The sequence below is a fragment of the Stylophora pistillata genome, chromosome 9 (assembly GCF_964205215.1).
Source record: "Stylophora pistillata chromosome 9, jaStyPist1.2, whole genome shotgun sequence".
Taxonomy (NCBI): domain Eukaryota; kingdom Metazoa; phylum Cnidaria; class Anthozoa; order Scleractinia; family Pocilloporidae; genus Stylophora; species Stylophora pistillata.
In genome coordinates this window covers 1,229,666-1,248,827 of record NC_142527.1, presented here as the reverse complement: position 1 = coordinate 1,248,827, position 19,162 = coordinate 1,229,666, and the positions used below count along the sequence as shown (strand labels likewise).

At 38.3% G+C, this 19,162-nt stretch overlaps 4 protein-coding genes and 1 long non-coding RNA gene across 6 annotated transcripts; 2 read left to right on the top strand and 3 right to left on the bottom strand.

Moving 5' to 3' along the window:
* The first annotated feature begins 569 nt into the window (after positions 1-569).
* On the top strand, positions 570-2,524 carry LOC111326162 (uncharacterized). Its single transcript, XM_022930103.2, has 2 exons — positions 570-687; positions 1,167-2,524. The coding sequence occupies exon 2, from the start codon at positions 1,236-1,238 to the stop codon at positions 2,061-2,063; it is 828 nt and encodes a 275-aa protein (XP_022785838.1). The 5' UTR covers positions 570-687; positions 1,167-1,235; the 3' UTR covers positions 2,064-2,524.
* LOC111326146 (uncharacterized) lies at positions 2,313-5,892 on the bottom strand. 2 transcript variants are annotated; one of them, XM_022930086.2, is made up of 4 exons: positions 5,705-5,892; positions 4,711-5,097; positions 3,868-4,017; positions 2,313-3,174 (listed from the first exon to the last, which is right to left on the bottom strand). In XM_022930086.2, the coding sequence occupies exons 1-4, from the start codon at positions 5,757-5,759 to the stop codon at positions 2,543-2,545; spliced, it is 1,224 nt and encodes a 407-aa protein (XP_022785821.1). In that variant the 5' UTR covers positions 5,760-5,892; the 3' UTR covers positions 2,313-2,542. The 2 variants fall into 2 exon arrangements, with proteins under 2 accessions (XP_022785821.1, XP_022785828.1); XM_022930093.2 differs by having other exon boundaries at positions 5,591-5,730.
* Positions 5,893-6,122: 230 nt separating this feature from the next.
* On the bottom strand, positions 6,123-9,586 carry LOC111327145 (sialate:O-sulfotransferase 2). The gene is made up of 6 exons (XM_022931259.2): positions 9,460-9,586; positions 9,355-9,384; positions 8,870-8,911; positions 8,086-8,400; positions 7,643-7,702; positions 6,123-7,539 (listed from the first exon to the last, which is right to left on the bottom strand). Exons 1-5 carry the CDS (start codon positions 9,479-9,481, stop codon positions 7,647-7,649), a joined length of 465 nt encoding a protein of 154 aa, XP_022786994.1. The 5' UTR covers positions 9,482-9,586; the 3' UTR covers positions 6,123-7,539; positions 7,643-7,646.
* Positions 9,587-9,725: 139 nt separating this feature from the next.
* LOC111328099 (uncharacterized) lies at positions 9,726-18,545 on the bottom strand. Its single transcript, XM_022932473.2, has 2 exons — positions 18,144-18,545; positions 9,726-11,272 (listed from the first exon to the last, which is right to left on the bottom strand). Exon 2 carries the CDS (start codon positions 11,254-11,256, stop codon positions 10,804-10,806), a length of 453 nt encoding a protein of 150 aa, XP_022788208.1. The 5' UTR covers positions 11,257-11,272; positions 18,144-18,545; the 3' UTR covers positions 9,726-10,803.
* Positions 11,279-13,790, top strand: LOC148722751 (uncharacterized). The gene is made up of 2 exons (XR_015991682.1): positions 11,279-12,430; positions 13,136-13,790. It is a non-coding gene; the product is annotated as an uncharacterized LOC148722751 (long non-coding RNA).
* Positions 18,546-19,162: the final 617 nt, after the last annotated feature.

Genomic DNA, 19,162 nt, shown 5'->3' with positions numbered 1-19,162 from the left:
GGAATTTGTCGCCCGACAACTTTCTCATAAAAAAGTAAGTTGTTGTTCATTTTCTATTTTTATTATGTTTCAGGAACCAGGTTATTGACATGTGACCAGCACCTGTCAATCGGCTGTCAAATTTGATCGTGGATCACAAATCTTTCATTTTCATCGATATAATATTCTTATAGTAAATGACTGCTTCGTCATTGAACACCACCTTGTGCTCTCACGTTCTGATTTATGCAAAGTATTTTCTTCCGTCTAGACTACAGCTTCATGATATGCAGTCTTCTGATTGGCTGCTTTTGATTTCCTGAACTTATAGCAGTCTATGAATAATAGGACTAAAATACATTTAGCTAGAGTGGTTGATGAAAAAAAGTTTGAAGCTTTCGACTAATAGCCTCGGTTTTTATCTAAGCCCTTCTCCCTTCGCAAATTGACTTTTTATTTGATCCTTCGTACTGAACTTATTGCCAAAATAAAAGGACAAGCAGTTGGATCCATACCAACAACGAAGAGATAGTTTCTGTCACGAAAAAAAAACAACAACCGAAAAAAGAAAATCAACTGATATTTGGTAAAAATTTCAGTTTCCAGCGGCTAAAATGAAAATCATCCAGTAGCTGACCACTAACAGTATGTTTAAATAGATCCTCCTTGCGGAAACCCGTGGGCCTCTTCTCATCACTCGGTTAACAGGTGAGTTCGTTCATAAAATACGGTCATAACCTTCTCGTTAACTTCTTTTCTTTTTCACGTTTTCCATGGCTACCCACCACTGACCTCTTTAGCTAATCAAGTAACAGCGGACTTAATATTCCTCACACTCAGGAGGAGCTGATCGACTTGAGTATGAGTGAATTAGAAGTATTTTGGCAAGACGGTTTATAGCGCAAATTTTATGGCTCAGAAAAAAACTTTTGATATATTTAAATCAAAACGAGAAAAAAATCTAGAGAGTCCAAGAGCAGACACAGTCGTTAACGGTTGTTAGAAAGATGAGGCAGCAGCCGTGACATTGATCGTTAAAACCTTCTCAGGTTGATTTAAAACTTGGGTGGCAGTAGTTCATTTTCGAGTTTACCTTTTGCCACGATCATGCATAATCAAATAACTGATTAGTTTTACGAACAAAAAGACACTAGAAAATGAAAATAAAGTGATGTAAATCGTCGCAGGTGAGCAGTGAAATTCGCCTAAAGTACTTTGACGCAGCTGTTAGTTCTGTAAACTAACTGGAAACCTGGATGGAAACCTTGCCTTTGATCTCCGTTCAGAGGAAAAAAGACCGTTTTCGTGAAAAGTTGAAGTCACGTCTCAGCAACCTTGCCTGTTGTTCTTTTGTCCTTCTTCTCCTGTGGCAGATTACAGGGGCGGTTCTTTACTTCCTGCGTGCCTACGACTGCTGTTTAAGGGAACGACACACAACATTCAGCTGCGTAAATAGTACAAAAGTTCCCCACTCTGAAGAACTTGAACTGACATGGCTACTTTCTCAAGATATAAGTATCGCATTGGTAGCATTTTTCCTAAGAAAGGTGCCTGGATTTCTGGGATTTCGTGCAATCTTGAAGAAAGCCGTGCGAATGCCAGCATTTTGGAGTCTGGTGGCACTGCACGCAATGCAGATCGTGGGACTTACAATGATTGTGTATTTTAACAAAGTTATCCATGTGAAAATATGTCTCATAGCTGCGTTTTGCTTACACGGATTAACGCTCATTGCAATCCTATTCGTGCTAAATTTTACGCCATTAAATCGTATTAGGAGATGGTGTGACTTCTTTGTTTTTATACTTTTTAAATTCACGTTAGCGGTTTTTTTCTTGCAAACTTTTACAATCTTTGTAGTCGGATCTGTTCAGTTTGCTTTTAAAGTCACTGGTTTAGACGAGGTGGGACGATCAGCTAATTTCGTGACAATTTTTCGAAAACTTCGAGAATTTCCACAAGTTATTTTCTACTACAGGACAACAACTTTCTTCTGGCACAAGCTGTTTTTTGATAATAGGAATATACTCAGCCATTTTCAGATTCTGAGGTCAAGAAATGATCTTTTGAATGGAATGGGGTGAATTAGAGTGTTTTTCGATCCAGCGCCGTAAAATCGAAACAAAAGTACATTCACAAAGTCTAGTTAGAACAACGGTAAAACCAAAAGAAAAGTACATTCACAAAGTCCAGTTAGAACAACGGAGAGGGGCCTGGGATGACAGATTCCAATTAAGCAGTGAAATTCGCAGTTGAAGTGCTTGACTCCTCGTTATAATTTTAACATACCCATTTAAAATAGAATGAAATAGTTATTGAAAATTACAAGGAAATCCTCCAGGACTTATTTTTTTTTATTTTTGGAAAATTAAAACAGCAGTAGATATGATCAAAACAGGAAAGAAAACAGTAAAAATTTTCATGATACAACCTTCAATATAGATTTTAAAGATGTAGTCCTGCAAAGCCTTTGCTAACTGCCTTGTAATGGAAGTCGCCTTATATCTGGTCACTTTTATCGGAAATAAATGTTCTGAACTAATTATTAGAAGAGTAGTTTTTGTTATGCAATTATCTCGAGATAGGGCAGTTCGTCCTCGAAGCACTCTTGGCTTTCAGCGTTTCCCTGGTCAGCCACAATGATGTTTCCAGGTTCCTCGTAATCGGCAATCAAAGCTTGATAAGCACCACTATTATCTTCCTGGTTGTTTTGTTCAGCTGAATGTCTTTTTAATGCTCTGTAGTCTTGTATCACTTCTTCATCCCGTCTGCTTTTATTCAGCGGGTATTTACCTTTAAGTTCATCGCTGCTCTTTCGTCTTATTGCTAAACGCCTGGATATTGGCACTTCTCCCGGAATTTTGCACAGGGAAGCGTATTGAAGGTTACTGTTTTCATTATTTGCTGACTGTTGCAACAAGCGATATTTCGGATCTTCGTGATGAGCCGAATCCTGAAAATGTACCCGTAACTGGTTCACTCCGCTGGGATTGTTTGCCCTACCATCCTGTTTGTGAAGGGATCTTGTCTGCGCGTCATAATAGATGGGCTGTGCAGTTATGTCGCTGTTTTGTTTGCGTGTATTCATTTTCAAGCGCCAAAGAAGGAAGCCAATGACGCAAGCTAAGACTGCAATCATGCAAGCCAACGGAATTATCGCGATTGCCCAATGGATGAATCCGGAAGGAGGTTGAACTAAATAAAAAAACAAACAAACAAATAAATAAAATAAAATAAATGAATAATTAAAAAAGAAGGGGACAGAGAAAACTTATTCGAGAACATAAGTTGGAGCACTTATTCAGTTGTGGGGCGAGAAATCATTAAATTCAGTAAGTAGAACAAGCACCTCGTTTTCGTTTTTGGTGGCGTGACTCAAGCTTCGCTGTTGGCAGTTAATCGAATGAATATTTAACAATTATTGCACGAGCGTGCGTTGGATATGAGATGATAGATAGCCAACGAGGCGCCGAGTTGGCTATAATCATCTCATATCCAACAAGCGCGAGTGGAATAATTGTTTTCTTAAAAACGTTAAATCAAATTATTAAATTTATTAAATTTTTTAGCTCCCTTTTAATTTTAAGCTGACGCGTACGCTTACCATATTTGTAGATTATGGTATATTGGCTCATATACCATATGGCAAAGCCAATAAAAAGTCTTGAATTGCCTTATCCAATGATCCAGTTTTTAAGAAGGTGTAATAACTCACCTCGAGTCTGAAATTTTAGCGAATATTTCCCTCGTAACAACTGTACGCAGTCAGTGACAAAACTGGTGGTCACTGTGTTCAAGTCGGTCGCTACTCGATCGGTTTCAGTTCGCATAAAAAAAAATTTGTAAGTAAAAACATGATTTCACATATCTGTGAAATGTATCCCTTACCTTTTTTAACCATGAATATTTTCTCAGTTTTGTTGGCTCGCGTGTACTTTTCAGTTCGCACTGTCGGCAATGTTGGTTTTCTGCTCGCGCCAGGTGGAGCTTCTCTGGACACTTCAGGAATATTGCAGATTAAACCACTTCTTGAACACTCTATGAAACAAGTTCCAGGATCTATTATATACGCGGGCGAGTAGCAAAAAATATAACGGGTTTGGCGTTGTGTAATTCCCCTCATGGCAACGCCCATCTTGTTTTCTTCCGTAACTGCTCTTAACTTACGTAACTGCTCGCATTCCTTTTCCCAGGCTATGTCGGTCTGTATTATAAATTTGCTTTAGCTTCTCTAAATAATATTTGGAACAAAATAGGTTTGATTTGAATGCTCTCACGATTTTTTGAAATTTCACTTGCGCGATGTTATGCACAAAGTTGATTAGTTGACGTCCAGAATTAAGTCCAATATAAACTTGAATTCATATTAGGCGGAGTTCATCAAGCGATATGAGTAATTCGGTAAAGTAGCGAGTTACTGTTAATACCGAAGATTCCAAACTTCACTAACCCCATTTTTGCACACATCCCCACCCCTAACAGGATTTCCTTTTAGATAGAGGATGGGATTGGCGTGAGTGTGATGGCATCCTTGGGAGCGACAAGTAACAGACTTAGAAATAAACAAATAGACAATCGGAAAAGAAAAAAACAACAACAAACAGTCCGTCAGACAGACGGACAGAGAGACAGACAGACAGACAGAGAGGCAGTCAAGTATGACGCCAACCGGATACAAAATAGAACATGTAAGTAGTTGCCAAACGATATTTTTCCGAGCAACACACTCACCAGAGGGTATCTCGCAGATGTACCCGGCGAAAATGTCCCCTCTTATGTCATTAAAAAGACCCCTAGTTCCCGGCGGGTAGTTTTTCGCCATCACCACGTACGGAGCGCCATCTCGAGGTTGCCAAGGCTGCCAGTGTTTGATGGTCAGTGGCTTTCCACTCACCCAGGTCCAGTTCCCCACCATTGTTGTGTTCATGCGCAAACCGATATGCCAGTCATCGTTGAACCTGTTTGTCAGGTTTTGGATGTAGTCTCTCACAACCTGCCATTCATATGGTGTTTCCATGGAGACAAGATCTCCTCCATCAGATTGACACGTCTGTCTGGCCGCTGTCCATGTGAGTCCGTCTTCGTGGAATGTGTAACATGAGCAGTCTATAGCATGAACTGTATAAGCAGATCACAAAATAACTGAATGACTTGTTAATTCCAATGATTTCTAGCAGGTTCGGAAACAAATAATCAGTTATTCCCTTTAACTGCGATAACGGACGTTGGCTCCGGTTATAGAATTGAGACTTACTGCAGTTGTACGGACTGGTATGAGAGCCGTTACAGCGTTGTCGTTGGGTGGAGAAAATGTATTGTCAAAATGTTCTTATTCATCGAAGAAATATATTGCCTTTCATTCATGGGTAGCTGTTATCAAAAGGACCTACTTGGCTCTTGTAAAACTAGATCTTTGTATTTACCTTAGAATGTAAACGTGGCATTAATTAGTCATATTGTAAATCTGAACCGTCGAAACATCGGGAAAACTTTTTATTTCCCTTTGCGGTTGTTTAGTGCACAAGCGCGGACATAAAAGTGCAATCCAGTGGAAACTATTCCTAGGCGTTTCGTAGTTTTAAAGGTCGGGGTTTGGGAAAATTGTACTTACGTATTTTTGACTGAGGATTGTAGAATCCGGTGTCTAGATTATTGTGAGTAACACTCTAGGTAGACAATGACATGTGCGAGTGCGTGACTCAAACAGAAAAAAATAATCGTTTACCTTTGATCACAAATGGAAGAAGAATAGCGACTCCAAGCAAAAGCGTTATTTCCATGATGGCAGTCCTGTGATCTCACTCCTTTTTCGTTTAAGTTGGTACTAATCTTATTTATTTAATGGGATCGATATTACCTGTGCCCACGTTTTCGGTTCGACTCCACATTTCATATCCGGTGTGTTACAGGGCGTTATCTGGAGGTCAGCATTTTTACACGTATACGGCAATCATCGACACAGTAGAATGAAACTATCGAGTATCGCTCAGTCACGCTAAGTTTTAGTTTCTGCCAACAGTTCTTTCCTTATTTAGCAATCCGTGAGAGTTAACTGTTGTGAACAGGCGTATTATCACATGGATATCTGTCAACGCCATTGTCATCGGCTTCAAAAAGATTTGTTTTACAGATATCACCACAAGAAGGATTTAAATAAGTTTATTTTGCACCAAATTCCGTCGCCTAAAACAGTTCGACCACAACTTGAAAACTAGTGGGAAGGTCTGTCGGCACATAATATTTATTTCAAGGAAGAGGTTTCCTTTTTTTTTTTTTGTTCTTTTTTTGTTAAAACAAAAATAGACAAGAAACTATTGGTGACCTTAACAAAAAGAGTAGAGGCTTCGTGGATAAGTGGATTATGGTGTTTTGATACAAAACAGTATAAGTACTTTACAGATTATTCCAGTAGAGTCAGGATATACTACTTCACGTGAACAAGCTATTTTGATTACTTGAAGTGCTTTTATCATCATTGTTAAAACTATTTAATGACTTTATTACATGGTGTTATCGTCATTAGGGCTGGGATATTTGTTGTCTTTTACCACAGATATTTTTTGAAGTGTACTTAATACTAAAATCATGTTTGTTCCTAATAAACTGATCTGAATATTTTACCACTCTGTTTTTATTTCGTAGTTTATAGTTAAAGGAAAAAATCCAAAATAATAAGAATATTTACCACAGATATTTTTGAAGTGTACTTAATACTAAAATTATGTTTGTTCCTAATAAGCTGATCTAAATATTTTACCACTCTGTTTTTATTTCGTAGTGTATAGTGAAAGGAAAAAATCCAAAATAATAAGAATATTTACAAACAGACTACAACAGAGAACGATTCAGTTACATTTGTTTCATCACGAGCGCGGAACAATGGGAATTATCTCTGTTCCTCACGAAGAATCGAACCTCAGACCTTTCCGAATAGACTGAGATGTCCTACCAGTACGCCAAATAGAACTTATGCTTGTGATAAATCAATTCATATCTTTCTTTTTTTCCACAATCGAGCTAAAACTTTATCACCTCTATTGTTCTATTGACCGCGATCATGGCAGCATGTGCGCGGCGAATTCTTGCTCTATATTTGTTTTCGTTTTTTTACGCCGGTATCTTGTTTGATTAATCATACTTTATTGTAACACCATTAATATCTCCACTCCCTGCTAAGAAAATAGAGATCAGTGATCCTTCTAGGAAGAAATCTGTTTAATGCAGATAGTACGCAAACAACGCTTAAGTGTTGTGATCTTGTAACAAAAACATCAACATCTATCTACAAAGATAAAAAGCTTTCTATCGAATATAAAATAATGGAAGGTTGTAATAAGCCATCTGAGAGTATAATAGCAACAGCACTCAGCTTCTTGGTGTGGCAACTGAGTACCTCACACGCACATTTATAGCCACATTACCTCAAAGGATTTATTAATGAAACGATAGCACTTTTACTTTTAGTCTAGATCGGCTTTGTCCATTGTCTGGCTTTAATCTCTCCGAGGAGCTTGGTCTGCCTCGGATCGTCTCATAAAGATATCTTTGAGGAGTCAACTTCTGGTAAGAGTAAAACAAGGCTTGTTACATTTTGGAACCTAAATGTTTTGAAAGGGAAAATGAATGTAAAGATAGGATGGGTTACTTAGATCCCAATACAAACCTGTTTATTGTTCCCACCATTTTAGTGCAGCTTTGCGTTCCGCAGATTTAACCCCAGTTACTGCAAAAGGATAAAATAAAAAGATTTTCAGTCTCTGAGTTGATTGGTAAACCGTGCACTCGTAAAAGGTTCAGTTTTTTTTTTACAATATGGACCACATTTTATCCGCACCACAGGGAAGATGGCAAACCAGCAGAAAAAAAGGTCGGTCTGTGTGGGGCAAAAAAATCTCCCTTGGACTTGAGTATAGCATAGCTTAAGGCTATCTCTCTATACATGTTGCTGAGATGTTTTTAATAACTTCGGGAGGATTTTATCGATACAATCACTCTCTCTAGAGATGAAAGCAGGGTTAGTTATTGTTAAGGTTGGACCTGTAGCCCCGCACGTAAGACGACAGTCAATAAGTACATATTACGATTTTAAAGCAACGTTGGACTAACCAGCGTAGACAGAATTTCTCCATCGCCCTCCACAAGACTCAAACAGATTGTCAGTGTATTCCACAGGATCATCGGGTTTTCTGCACTTAATGTTGCAATCTTTGTCATCAGCCCGGCCATACTTGTCATAAGTATTTCCACAGAAACAAAGATCACCGTTTTGCAGACCAGCATAAAGGAAACCTCTGTTAGCACATTGGTCAACACAGTCTTGTTTGGAGGAAAAATGCTGAATTTCATATCCGAGTGCTCGAGGCTGCACCAGGCGGAAGTTGTCATCCAGCGCTTTGTCGTCACTGTAACAGCCAATCATGTCTGGAGAGATGAAAAAGTTGAATTTTAACGTATAATGGAATATTGTAACCGTTCATACCGTGTGGTATCAGAGATTTTTCCTGTTTATAAGTTGAATTGACTTAGAGTACGCTTTATGCAACAGAGAGAGTTGACGAAGCTTCCTGGTTTAGTCCGTGCGCAAGCGCAGAACAGAGAAACTTGTCCGGCTCAGTTTGAAACAGCGGCCAATAAAATAATATCGTAAGTTTAAACGGAGTTTTAAAATAATGTCAGCGTTAAAGACACGCGGGCATATAAAGATTTACTAGGATCTAAGGGAAAATGTCAAAAGCAAAATATCACATCTTTATCAATTGTAAGACTTACCTGAAAGTTAAATCTAAGTGGGGTCAAAAACTAAAACTATAGTAATCCTTACACAAACTGAAAAACGAGATTTGGATGTTTTTTGAAAAGAAGTAAGACGCAGCGAAATTAAATAGGTTACCTGGGTTTGTGTCCACAACTTCTGTGTAGGAATACGACAAGCCTGGTGGTTTCAAAAAGAAAACATATATGACACCTGCCATGTGGCTATAAAACATTTGACTCATTAAGTGGATCTGATCGAGTGTTCTCTTCTGAAATTACACGGTCATGTTCGCTTCAATGCATCAGAAGATCAACGCATATATAACTCGAACATCAGCACTTTCTCAGGATTCTACTTTTTTTCAGGCGTTTGTCTGGCAAATCAATTCATGCTAATTTCGCAATCATGTTTGTATTTTTAACAGGGTAAATATCAGGTACTACTTGTTCAAATCTTTCTCTCCAACCTGATTACTAACATGACTTTTCTGGAATTAATTTTGTTAAAAAAAATCCCTTTTGAGTATTCTTTTACTCCTCGTTAAACCAAGCACAGTTTTGTAGGCTGTTGAATGGATTAGAGAACGTCGAATAGTTAACTAGGGATCTGAGAACACTTACCAATTAAAGTGAAGATTCCAAGGATGAAGGCTGAAAAGCATAAAAAACAGTGAAAATTCTGGAATGTGTGGAAATCACAAAATCAACTTCTCCAAAGACACATACCTAAAGTTTTTCGCAAAAACATTTTGATTACTTAAGCTTTCCCTACGAGAAATCAAACTTTCCCGTTGGGAAGATTTCCCGTCTGTGTCCACTCGATACACTATTAATGATCACAGGTGAATGACGTGATTTCCACCAATTAGCGCTAAGCTAGATTCAATCGTGTTTAACTTAGAGGGTTTCCTTATGAGCTAACTTCATAACAGATAGAGTAAGGGAACGTGGAACAAACGCGCGAATTTTGACTGACCGCGCGCAAAGGATTTTACTTGGTAACTCACACTCGACAGTTATTGTCTAGAGTTACGAGCCGTGAAAATTGCCGTGAAACTTTTGGAGTATCCTCTTAAAAAAGAAAAACATAACTTTCAGGGGTCACTTGTTCGAAACATGTGTGGTATTTTTTGTGGAGCGGACACAATTAATGGGATAAAAACCAAAAAGGAAAGTAAAAAATAAGACTTTTTGTGAAAAAACGGTCACGGCTCTGTTAACCTCGCGGGCTAGTTTTAACGCAACTCACATAAAGAAATATTTGTCTTAAAGTCATTATTCAAATTTAGATTTTCGCTAATGGAAAACAGTTGACTGATGTTTTAAAACGAGTAACGGGTATATGTATAAGTACCTGCATGTGTTGACACTGAAAGATCAAATAATATTTGTTATGACATTGTAGAACGTTTGTAGAACAGTGCAGTTGTCATTCGGCTTTATAATGACGAAGCTTTCTTTCCGGCTAAAAGAGTGATAACCACATATCTATGATTTGTGAGTCACATCGCTCACTTTGCTTTTAATTTTAGGGGCGTTGGTACACTTCGGGCATAACAACTTGCGACGGGTCCGTCCTAGTCATAGGGGCTAAGTGAGCTGGTGTTTTCACTTCACAAGGCGTTTTTTTTTTTTGAATAAAAGTAAGAACTATCGAATATTGCATATTAGGCTCCTCTATCTGATTTCTTTCCATCAGTTCCTCTTCAAATAACAAACATCCCAGAAGCATCTCATGTGGATTCGATTACAGCTTCCAGATAGCCTTAGGTTTTATTTGTTACTTTCCAAAAGCCATCGCGGATTAAATTTGAGTTACTCGCGACCCAACTAAAGACCCAGACTAGAATATTACGATAATCACTTCGCTTAAAGTCGTTTTATTCTTTTGCAAAAACCGATGAGCAGTGGTGAGAAAACATTTTGATTTCAGACTACTTTCACTTACTTTTTGTCTGAGAAAAAATGTAATAGGAGGATTTTATGAACAAAACACAAAACTAATACAGCTAAATAAGAAAATGACAATGTAAATTTCTCCAATATGGGTTTGTAGTTGGAAAAGGCTAGCTATTGTTGTGTGGTTTCGTTGTGGTAAGACTTATCTGTGGGGTAGTTAAATGGGGGATAATACCCATGATGCATTTGAAAATCACTTAACAAGAACCAGGCCACCTCATTTGGTTTCGCGCATGTCAACCAACGTACAAATATCGATTTCCACTTGTTCCTTGCTGGACCGCTCAAGTATCGACCAATTGGAAGACCGTCGTTCCCGCTAAAATGAGCATTTAAACAGTCCCGTATGTTCGCCAGGCAGGGGTTTCCACCAATGTAAATGACTCTAGAGTCTTGGGTGATCTCGTAGACGCCTGGTAGGCGAGTAGATTCGTATTTGTCGTTGATGTCAAAACTTCGTAAAGCCGAGGTGAGAGGACGACCGTTCAAGCGTTCACGGTAGTATTTCATATTGTTTAAGTCTTCTTCTGTAGCCTGGTAGTCGTACGCGTCAACATACGCCATTTCCGGATCAAATTGCCTTTAAACATGACGAGCTTTGCCCACCAAAAAAATTTATGCAAATTAGGCTAAGCCGGATCTGAGTTCCGCCTGGCAATTATTAACTGTAAGAGAAGATCTCAGTTCGCGCCCACAGCACGTTCAAGGTGTTGCGGATGAAGTTTCTGTAATTACTTTTTGGCACTTTTCGGCGTCAAAATTGCATAGTTTGGGTAACCCAAAACCCTTAAGCTGACCTTTCTTGTCATAACACGAATGTTTTCCAGAAAGGGACACGCGGTAATGTCGGTGTCTCTCACGTGCAGGCATTTTTCCAGGTAAAACCCTCGCGTGGAATCAACTCATGTTTAATTTAACGCTCCTTTTATGCGCACAATGTAAGCCGAAGCAATTTTATAGTTAAACGTAAAGATCAGAATATTTTCTTCTAAGGATGATAAATGATCGACGCTGAACTAAATTATACGTTGAAGAAAATGCAAAACGGCATAACATGTAAATGAGGAAATTTGGAAAAATACGAAGTTACGGAAACCATGAAAATCTTCGATTTTTAAGAAAGGAAATTTTTATAATTCCAAGCTAAGTAAGCTTTTCTAGTGTTTCATTCTTTAAGGCTTTGTGTAGAGCGGGGCCTTTGTTTTATAAACCGTAAAACTTAGTGACAAGTCGAAAGGGCTCGCTCTTGGTTATGATACCAAAGAGTAGAGGGACACCACGGTGATCTTCCAGGTGTTTGATCATCGTCGCCGCTCGTGGTGTACTTCGCTACTTAGGTGAGCGAGATCGACGTTCTTCCTCTCTTTAATTGTGACAGCTGTGTGAAAGACCTGATCCTTACAATGAAAAACGGTCGATTGTGCTTTTTCAGTGGCGGCTTTAACGCTCGTCAATATTCAGCGGTTATCCTAAACATGCATGGCATCTCTAGCTATCTACAAGACACGCTCCGATGTATTATTCGTCCATGTTCAACACAACAACTGCGCTAGTGAGATAGAGAATCGAAAGATCACATTGTTGCGCTCGAAGAAGTGCGCTAAGTTTGCCAAGTTCTACAATGGAGAACAGATCGTACGGCCTCCCGCAAGAATAAGGACAAGGTCTATCAGTTACAAGCAATGGATAAGTGGAATTGTAAAAAGTTTTAATTCGTCCGTGCATCGAAAGGCCGATGGTATGTAATTTTGCTCTTTTCCGTTCTTCACACACTCGAATAGCTGTTAAAATTAAATTTAATTGCGGGTTGTGCAGTCAAAATATAACGTCGCCCAACGCTTCCACCAAAATAATTTAGAAGGGAACATACAGCGCTAACCGATTTAATATCTTCTCAAGAACATGTCAAAGTCTATTAAAACGCAGAAATTAAAAGTAGTAAGAATTGGTGGTTCATGTTAAAAATCATTAAAGAACAGTTCTCAGTTTGGCTCGATAGTGCTGTCACTTTGCACTAGTTGTTCATAGTGACTTACTCATTACTTTCAGTATTTGTTCGAGCTTTTCTTCGACGAAATAGGGGACATACAAGAAATCGCAATTCACCTCTAAAACAAAAATAATAAGCTCTCCAAATTGGACACCAGATATGACTGCGTAGTAATAATTGCGTAGTACGCGAAGTTGCAGTGTGAGAAAAATAATTCTAAGTGCTGTACAGCGCGGTTTTTAACATAGATTACCTAGCTAAATGACCTGCTTGTCTTAGATATTTATGATAATATAGGAAGGTCCCCAAGGAATACTAATAACCCGGCGTGTAATTTTGTGATTGACAAAACCTGATAACTCAGGTTTATGTTTGAAAGGGCAAATCATTTAGTACATTTCACTCCAGAAGTAAATAATCTCTTAACTTTCGTAATTATTATTTTGGTTTCAGGCAAATGGTGTCGAGTTGAAAGATACTAAGTTCCAGAAACATACATCCAAGCTTTGTTAGCAGGCATGCCGAATGCTTTTATAAACGTGCGAGGGTAAAAATACATTTGCGGCCCCCTGTATGGAGAGAAAAATCCAAAGTTTTTTAATTACAGGGATGGTAGAGTGAATGATGTTATTTCTGGTCTGAGTCATCAAAGTTCTCTACCATTAGAGTTAAGAAAGGCTATCGGGGGAATATGGAGGTTGCTGCAAGTAGTAGCTGTTAAACTCTCAACAAGCTTTACAGGCGGCCAATTAAAGAGCATGGGGCAAGAAATCAAGCACGATTCTCACCCAGTAAACTAAAACGGTTGTTGGAAATTGAGATGGACGAGCAACCAGAGAATTTGAAGTAATCTGGTGGCCTGATCTTTTCTCAGGCACTAAAAATGGGAAACTGACCTTGCGATTTTATGTTCCTAAAGTGATACTTTGATTTCAGTGATGTGTAGTACACAGTCTAGTTGACTTGTTCGTCATGTTTCCATAAATTTAGTAGCTGTTTCTTGGCAGTTTTTGTAAGTTTGTTTTAAAAAAACCATAAAATGTGTTTTGCATTTAGAGGAACAAACTTGTCTGTAGAAGGCTAAGATTAAACCCTGAATACAGCAAAATGACCCTGTAATATTAATGCAATTCATGTCTAGCTGGGCGAACTATACTCTGATGCCCTTCATTCTGTTGTAACCAAATTCAGAGGAAAAAAAAACACCTGGAGAAACTCTTAGAGGGATAATATCTGTGGACTTTCACCATTTCTATGGTCATCAGGAATGACAGAATAAAGCAGTAACTGTTCACAAAGTCTTAATTCACTTAACTGAAAGAGTAATGAGTTGGAGGGAACTATAGATCATTTTTTTCCAAGCATCTCTAATAATTCATGATGGAAATAGTAATAACATTGATAACAATAATAATAATAATAATGATAATAATAATAATAACAATGATAACAATAATAATGATAATAATAATAATAATAATGATAAAAATATTTACAATAGTTAGAGAAATAATGTTCATTATCCTGATGGTTATAATTCCTATGATTATTTCCATTAATCTAATCATTATTATTATCATTCATATTACTATTATGATTATTTCAATGTTTATCTATGAACAAAATAGTGTTATTGTTAGTCTAGCTGAATGAGTATCCAAGTGATTGAAACTGGGGCAAAAATAAATTAAGAAAAGACAGAAAAACCCCAAAAACTGTTCAGGACTGCAATTCTTGAGTTGGCTCATTGGGAAAGGTTTTGGGACTTCATTAAGCTAGTGCTGTCTGTAGTGGGCCCTGTGTCAAAGAGAGAAGAGTAGCAGGTGAATTAATAATAATAATAATAATACTAAGGACAATGATAGCATTGATTGACCAAAGTCACCCTATGACTAATAACAGATGATACATGACAAACAGCATAAGCAACACACTTTTCAAAACAAAAAGAGCAAGCTAAAATTGCCATCAGATAAAAGTAACTGTCCATAAAAGACTGACAGCACAGAGCTGAAAAAAAAAAATAGGGACTGGTTCTGCCATCAGATAACAACAGTCCATAGACTGACCACCCAAGAGAAACAGAACAGATCGGTGGTTCTGCCATCAGATAACAACAGCCCATAATGGACTGACTACCCAAGAGAAACAGTTCCACCTGTTAGTTCTGCCATCAGATAACAACAGGCCATGGACTAACTACCCAATAGAAACAGAACTAGGCAGGTGGTTTTGAATCAGAAAACAACTATTTAAGACCTCTGTACAATGTGTCTTAGAAAATCTTCTGCATTCTAACAATCTATTGAAGAGACAAACTATCAGAAACACTTGAATTTCTATTTGGGGGGAGGGGGGAGGAATTAAATGAAAATCTACTTGCCTCAGCATGCCATCCTCACTGAGCAGCCTATTTCAATTTGAAAATGATGATCACAATCATAAAGATAATGATAATGATAACAATAACAAATCATTATTATTATCATTTATATTACTATTATGATTATTTCAATGTTTATCTATGAACAAAATGGTGTTATTGTTAGTCTAGCTGAATGAGTATCCAAGTAATTGAAACTGAGACAAAATAATCTCAAGAAAAGCCAGGAAAACCCTAAAAACTGTTCAGGACTGCAATTCTTGAGTTGGCTCATTGTGAAAGGTTTTGGGACTTCATTAAGCTAGTGCTGTCTGTAGTGGGCCCTGTGTCAAAGAGAGAAGAGTAGCAGCTGAATTAACAATTATAATAATAATGAAGACAATGATAGCATTGATTGACCAAAGTGCCTCCGACTAATAACAGATGATACGTGACAAACAGTATAAGCAACACATTTTTCAAAACAAAAAGAGCAAGCTAAAACTGCCATCAGATAAAAGTAACTGTCCATAAAAGACTGGCTGTATAGAGCTGAAAAAAATAGGGACTGGTTCTGCCATCAGATAACAACAGTCCATAGACTGACTACCCAAGAGAAACAGAACAGATTGGTGGTTCTGCCATCAGATAACAACAGCCCATAGTGGACTGACTACCCAAGAGAAACAGTTCCACCTGTTAGTTCTGCCATCAGATAACAACAGTCCATGGACTAACTACCCAAGAGAAACAGAACTAGGCAGGTGGTTTTGAATCAGAAAACAACTACTTAAGACAAGCCCTCTGTACAATGTGTCTTAGAAAATCTTCTGCATTCTAACAATCTATTGAAGAGACAAACTATCAGAAACACTTGAATTTCTACTTGGGGGGAGGGGGGGGGGTAAATAAATGAAAATCTACTTGCCTAAGCATGCCATCCTCATTGAGCAGCCTATTTCATTTTGAAAATGATTCAATCACAATCATGAAGATAATGATAACAATAACAAAATCAGTAATAATAATGATAATTATAATAATCATAACAATAATTACAACGACAAAGTCCGTGTTAGTCTGGCCTCTACCTTGCAGAAAATACAGCCCACCAACTGAAGCTGAATTCTTTAAAGGCATTGTATTGCAATTGGTCATTGAGGCACTCAAGACACCTCACCGCGTCAAGGTACGAACATTGAGGTGGAAAAAAGGGTCTGTAAAATTGACTCCATGCTGATTCGAGATGAGAAATCTGTGTTCGAAGCTTCTTCAGTTCCACTCCAAGGGAATTTACTCTAGCTGATCTTTCGGTAAGTTAGGAAGCGAGCTCTTCGGAGTCGTGACTGAGTTTGGCGCCAAAAGATAAATTTTTCGCGCCTTCGGGCTCAAAGTCTAGCGTGGCGGAGTTCACCAGATTTACGATAGTCATAAATCCCGCAGATTTAATAAGTTCGTCGGGGATTGTTTATTACGTAGAAGATAGACCAGCTATTAGACAGAACGTGAACACAACGTGAACGAGGTCGGGAATCCTGGCTAACCCCACTACTCCGAACGATGAGTTGGCCGGCTGAAGTTCCCGTGTCGCCACACTTTGGATTTCGTCGGGAAATATCTTAAATACATCGCATATGAAATATTTACGCAAAGGAACGTCACATACCTCTTTCAAAAGTAGATACCAATGCTTGCAAGGGTTTAGTGTGGCTCTTGTAATCCTGCAAAGACTCTGCGTTGTTAAGTTAGCCGGTGGAAAACCGCACGTCGAAAATCCGACTGCCTCCATGACTTCATTTCGAATGGTTTCGAAATCGAAAACATGATGCTTTTCGACATTTCGACATGAAAAATCTCGTCGAGGTTTAATATTACAATATTGGTAAGAATTTAACCAGGATACGAGGCCAAGTCGTGCGACCGCCACAGGTTTTATTCCAAAACAATAACATCGTGTACTACGATCGCAAAGCGTGAACACTGATCGATCCACCAAGTAACGCAATACTGGAAATTCGATACGGTTGTTATTCAGGTCGTACGGCACATGAAAATTGCGATATCTTTTGTTACTGTTTTATGGCAAACCAAGCGAAAGAATCATACCTAAATAATCGAAAGAGAGGCTTTTCGAATACGGCGCCTCGCCGGTATTGCCTCTTCTGTGAAAAGGAAGGATCTTTGAAAGACTACGTGATTAAAAATGTCGTTATAAGGAAACAGGCAGAAACAGAGAAAACGCAGTATTTTATGACCATTACACGCACAACAAACTTCATTTCATTTCATGATTTTGATTTTCATCGCCCACAGATGACCCCGCGTTAACTCGCACGCAATCGTGTATCTCTCGTGGATTCGTGGGCGCTAATCTGTATAATTACATTGTGGTCTAATTAATGTGATGACAGCCACCCAACGCCTTCTTCCCCAAACCTCGGCATCAGTTTACGATGCCTGCTGAGAATTTTTTTCTTGAGCAAAGCTCGTCATGTTTTTAAGGAAACAGTGAACTTCAGTCGATAATAAAAGTACGAGGAAAGCAGTTAGTAAAGGATAATAACAGTTAGTTAGAATGTGAACCGGTTAACGTGAGAAGTTCGTAACAAAAATGGTAGAGCTTGTTGCAGATAAAATTATGAAAAAATAGTCAGTAGTCAAATTGCCTTTAAAAATATTTAAGGAAACAGTGAACTTCAGTCGATAATAAAAGTACGAGGAAAGCAGTTAGTAAAGGATAATAACAGTTAGTTAGAATGTGAGCCGGTTAACGTGAGAAGTTCGTAACAAAAATGGTAGAGCTTGTTGCAGATAAAATTATGAAAAAATAGTCAGTAGTCAATTGAAGAAAATGACCTCGAACAGTCTTCACAGGATACTCAGTCAGCCATAAACTTAAACAGACAAAATCAATAAAATTCATTCTTATAAAATACGCCCTCGCTTTCACTTCTTTCTTTGCATCTTTTCTCACAAAGCCACAATATTAAAACCTGACTGCATGAAGTGCCGCATCGAACTTGCTCTATCGATTTTACACTCATAAACCTGTAGAATTGCGCATAAATTCTTGCGAACACTGAAAATGCCAAAACTTACTTCCTCAGTAGTCTTCTTTGATAACGCTCAGGTTCATTCTTGTAATTCTTCAACTCCTCGTTCTTCCCCCTGTCATTTGTTCCGTTGAGAATGCTAATTGACGGTTGCAATTTTTCGTGGCACGTGATTTAAAATCCCAGACGTGTGCACGCGCGCTGCTCTTGTAATTCATTAGAGAGAATTAGCAAGAGGAGGGGAACGTCAGTTGACAATAGCGCGCGCAGCAAAAATACCGGTAAGAAACTGGGTCGAGAACGTCGCCCCGTTGTGTTTCAGAAGTGATTTAGCAGTCGCTGCAACGGGACGCCATGGCAATATCTGTTTTTCAATAGCCTTGACTCGGCTTTTCAAAGATCGCCAACACAAATTTTCGCTTTCACAAACAGCTTTAAGGACAACGAAACTGTCCTCTTTGAGAGTGATGCAACAAGCGCAAACAGAAGATAATTATAGTTACGGAAAGTTAGATGGGCGATTAAACTCTATAATTGATCCATTCCAAGTAAGACTCGTGTCTGTTGATTCCTGTATCAAATTTTAGAGCCCATTAGATATTTTTTTTGCGATTTGTGTTGCTGTCTTTTCGTTTCGTGCCATGCCATTAGATTTTAGCACTGCTCATCTTTCTTCGCAATTTTACAAAGTATAGTTTGGAAATCATCATCGTTTTTCCCTTTGTTTACTGAAAATTTCTATTCATTCATGACGGTACATCTCTTTTGAACATTGAATACTTAGAGGTGCAAAGCATTTTGAACGGGGTTATGGCAAAACCATGTAGAAGCCAAGCGACGCAACGACAAAGTTAATGCGAGTTCTTGTTTAACGCTGAAAGAATTAATGCAAGTCACCCATGAAATGGTTAGGCTTAGGATAAGACTTGGTTTCGATTTTTTGTTTGTTTTGTGTTGTTTCTTCTTTTTTCGACGAAGTTATTCAAGACTGAATTAAATTACTTGATTTAGAAAGTCGTGTCGAAATAGAATTGATTTTCATTTTCTTTTGTTGCGTGAGTCCAA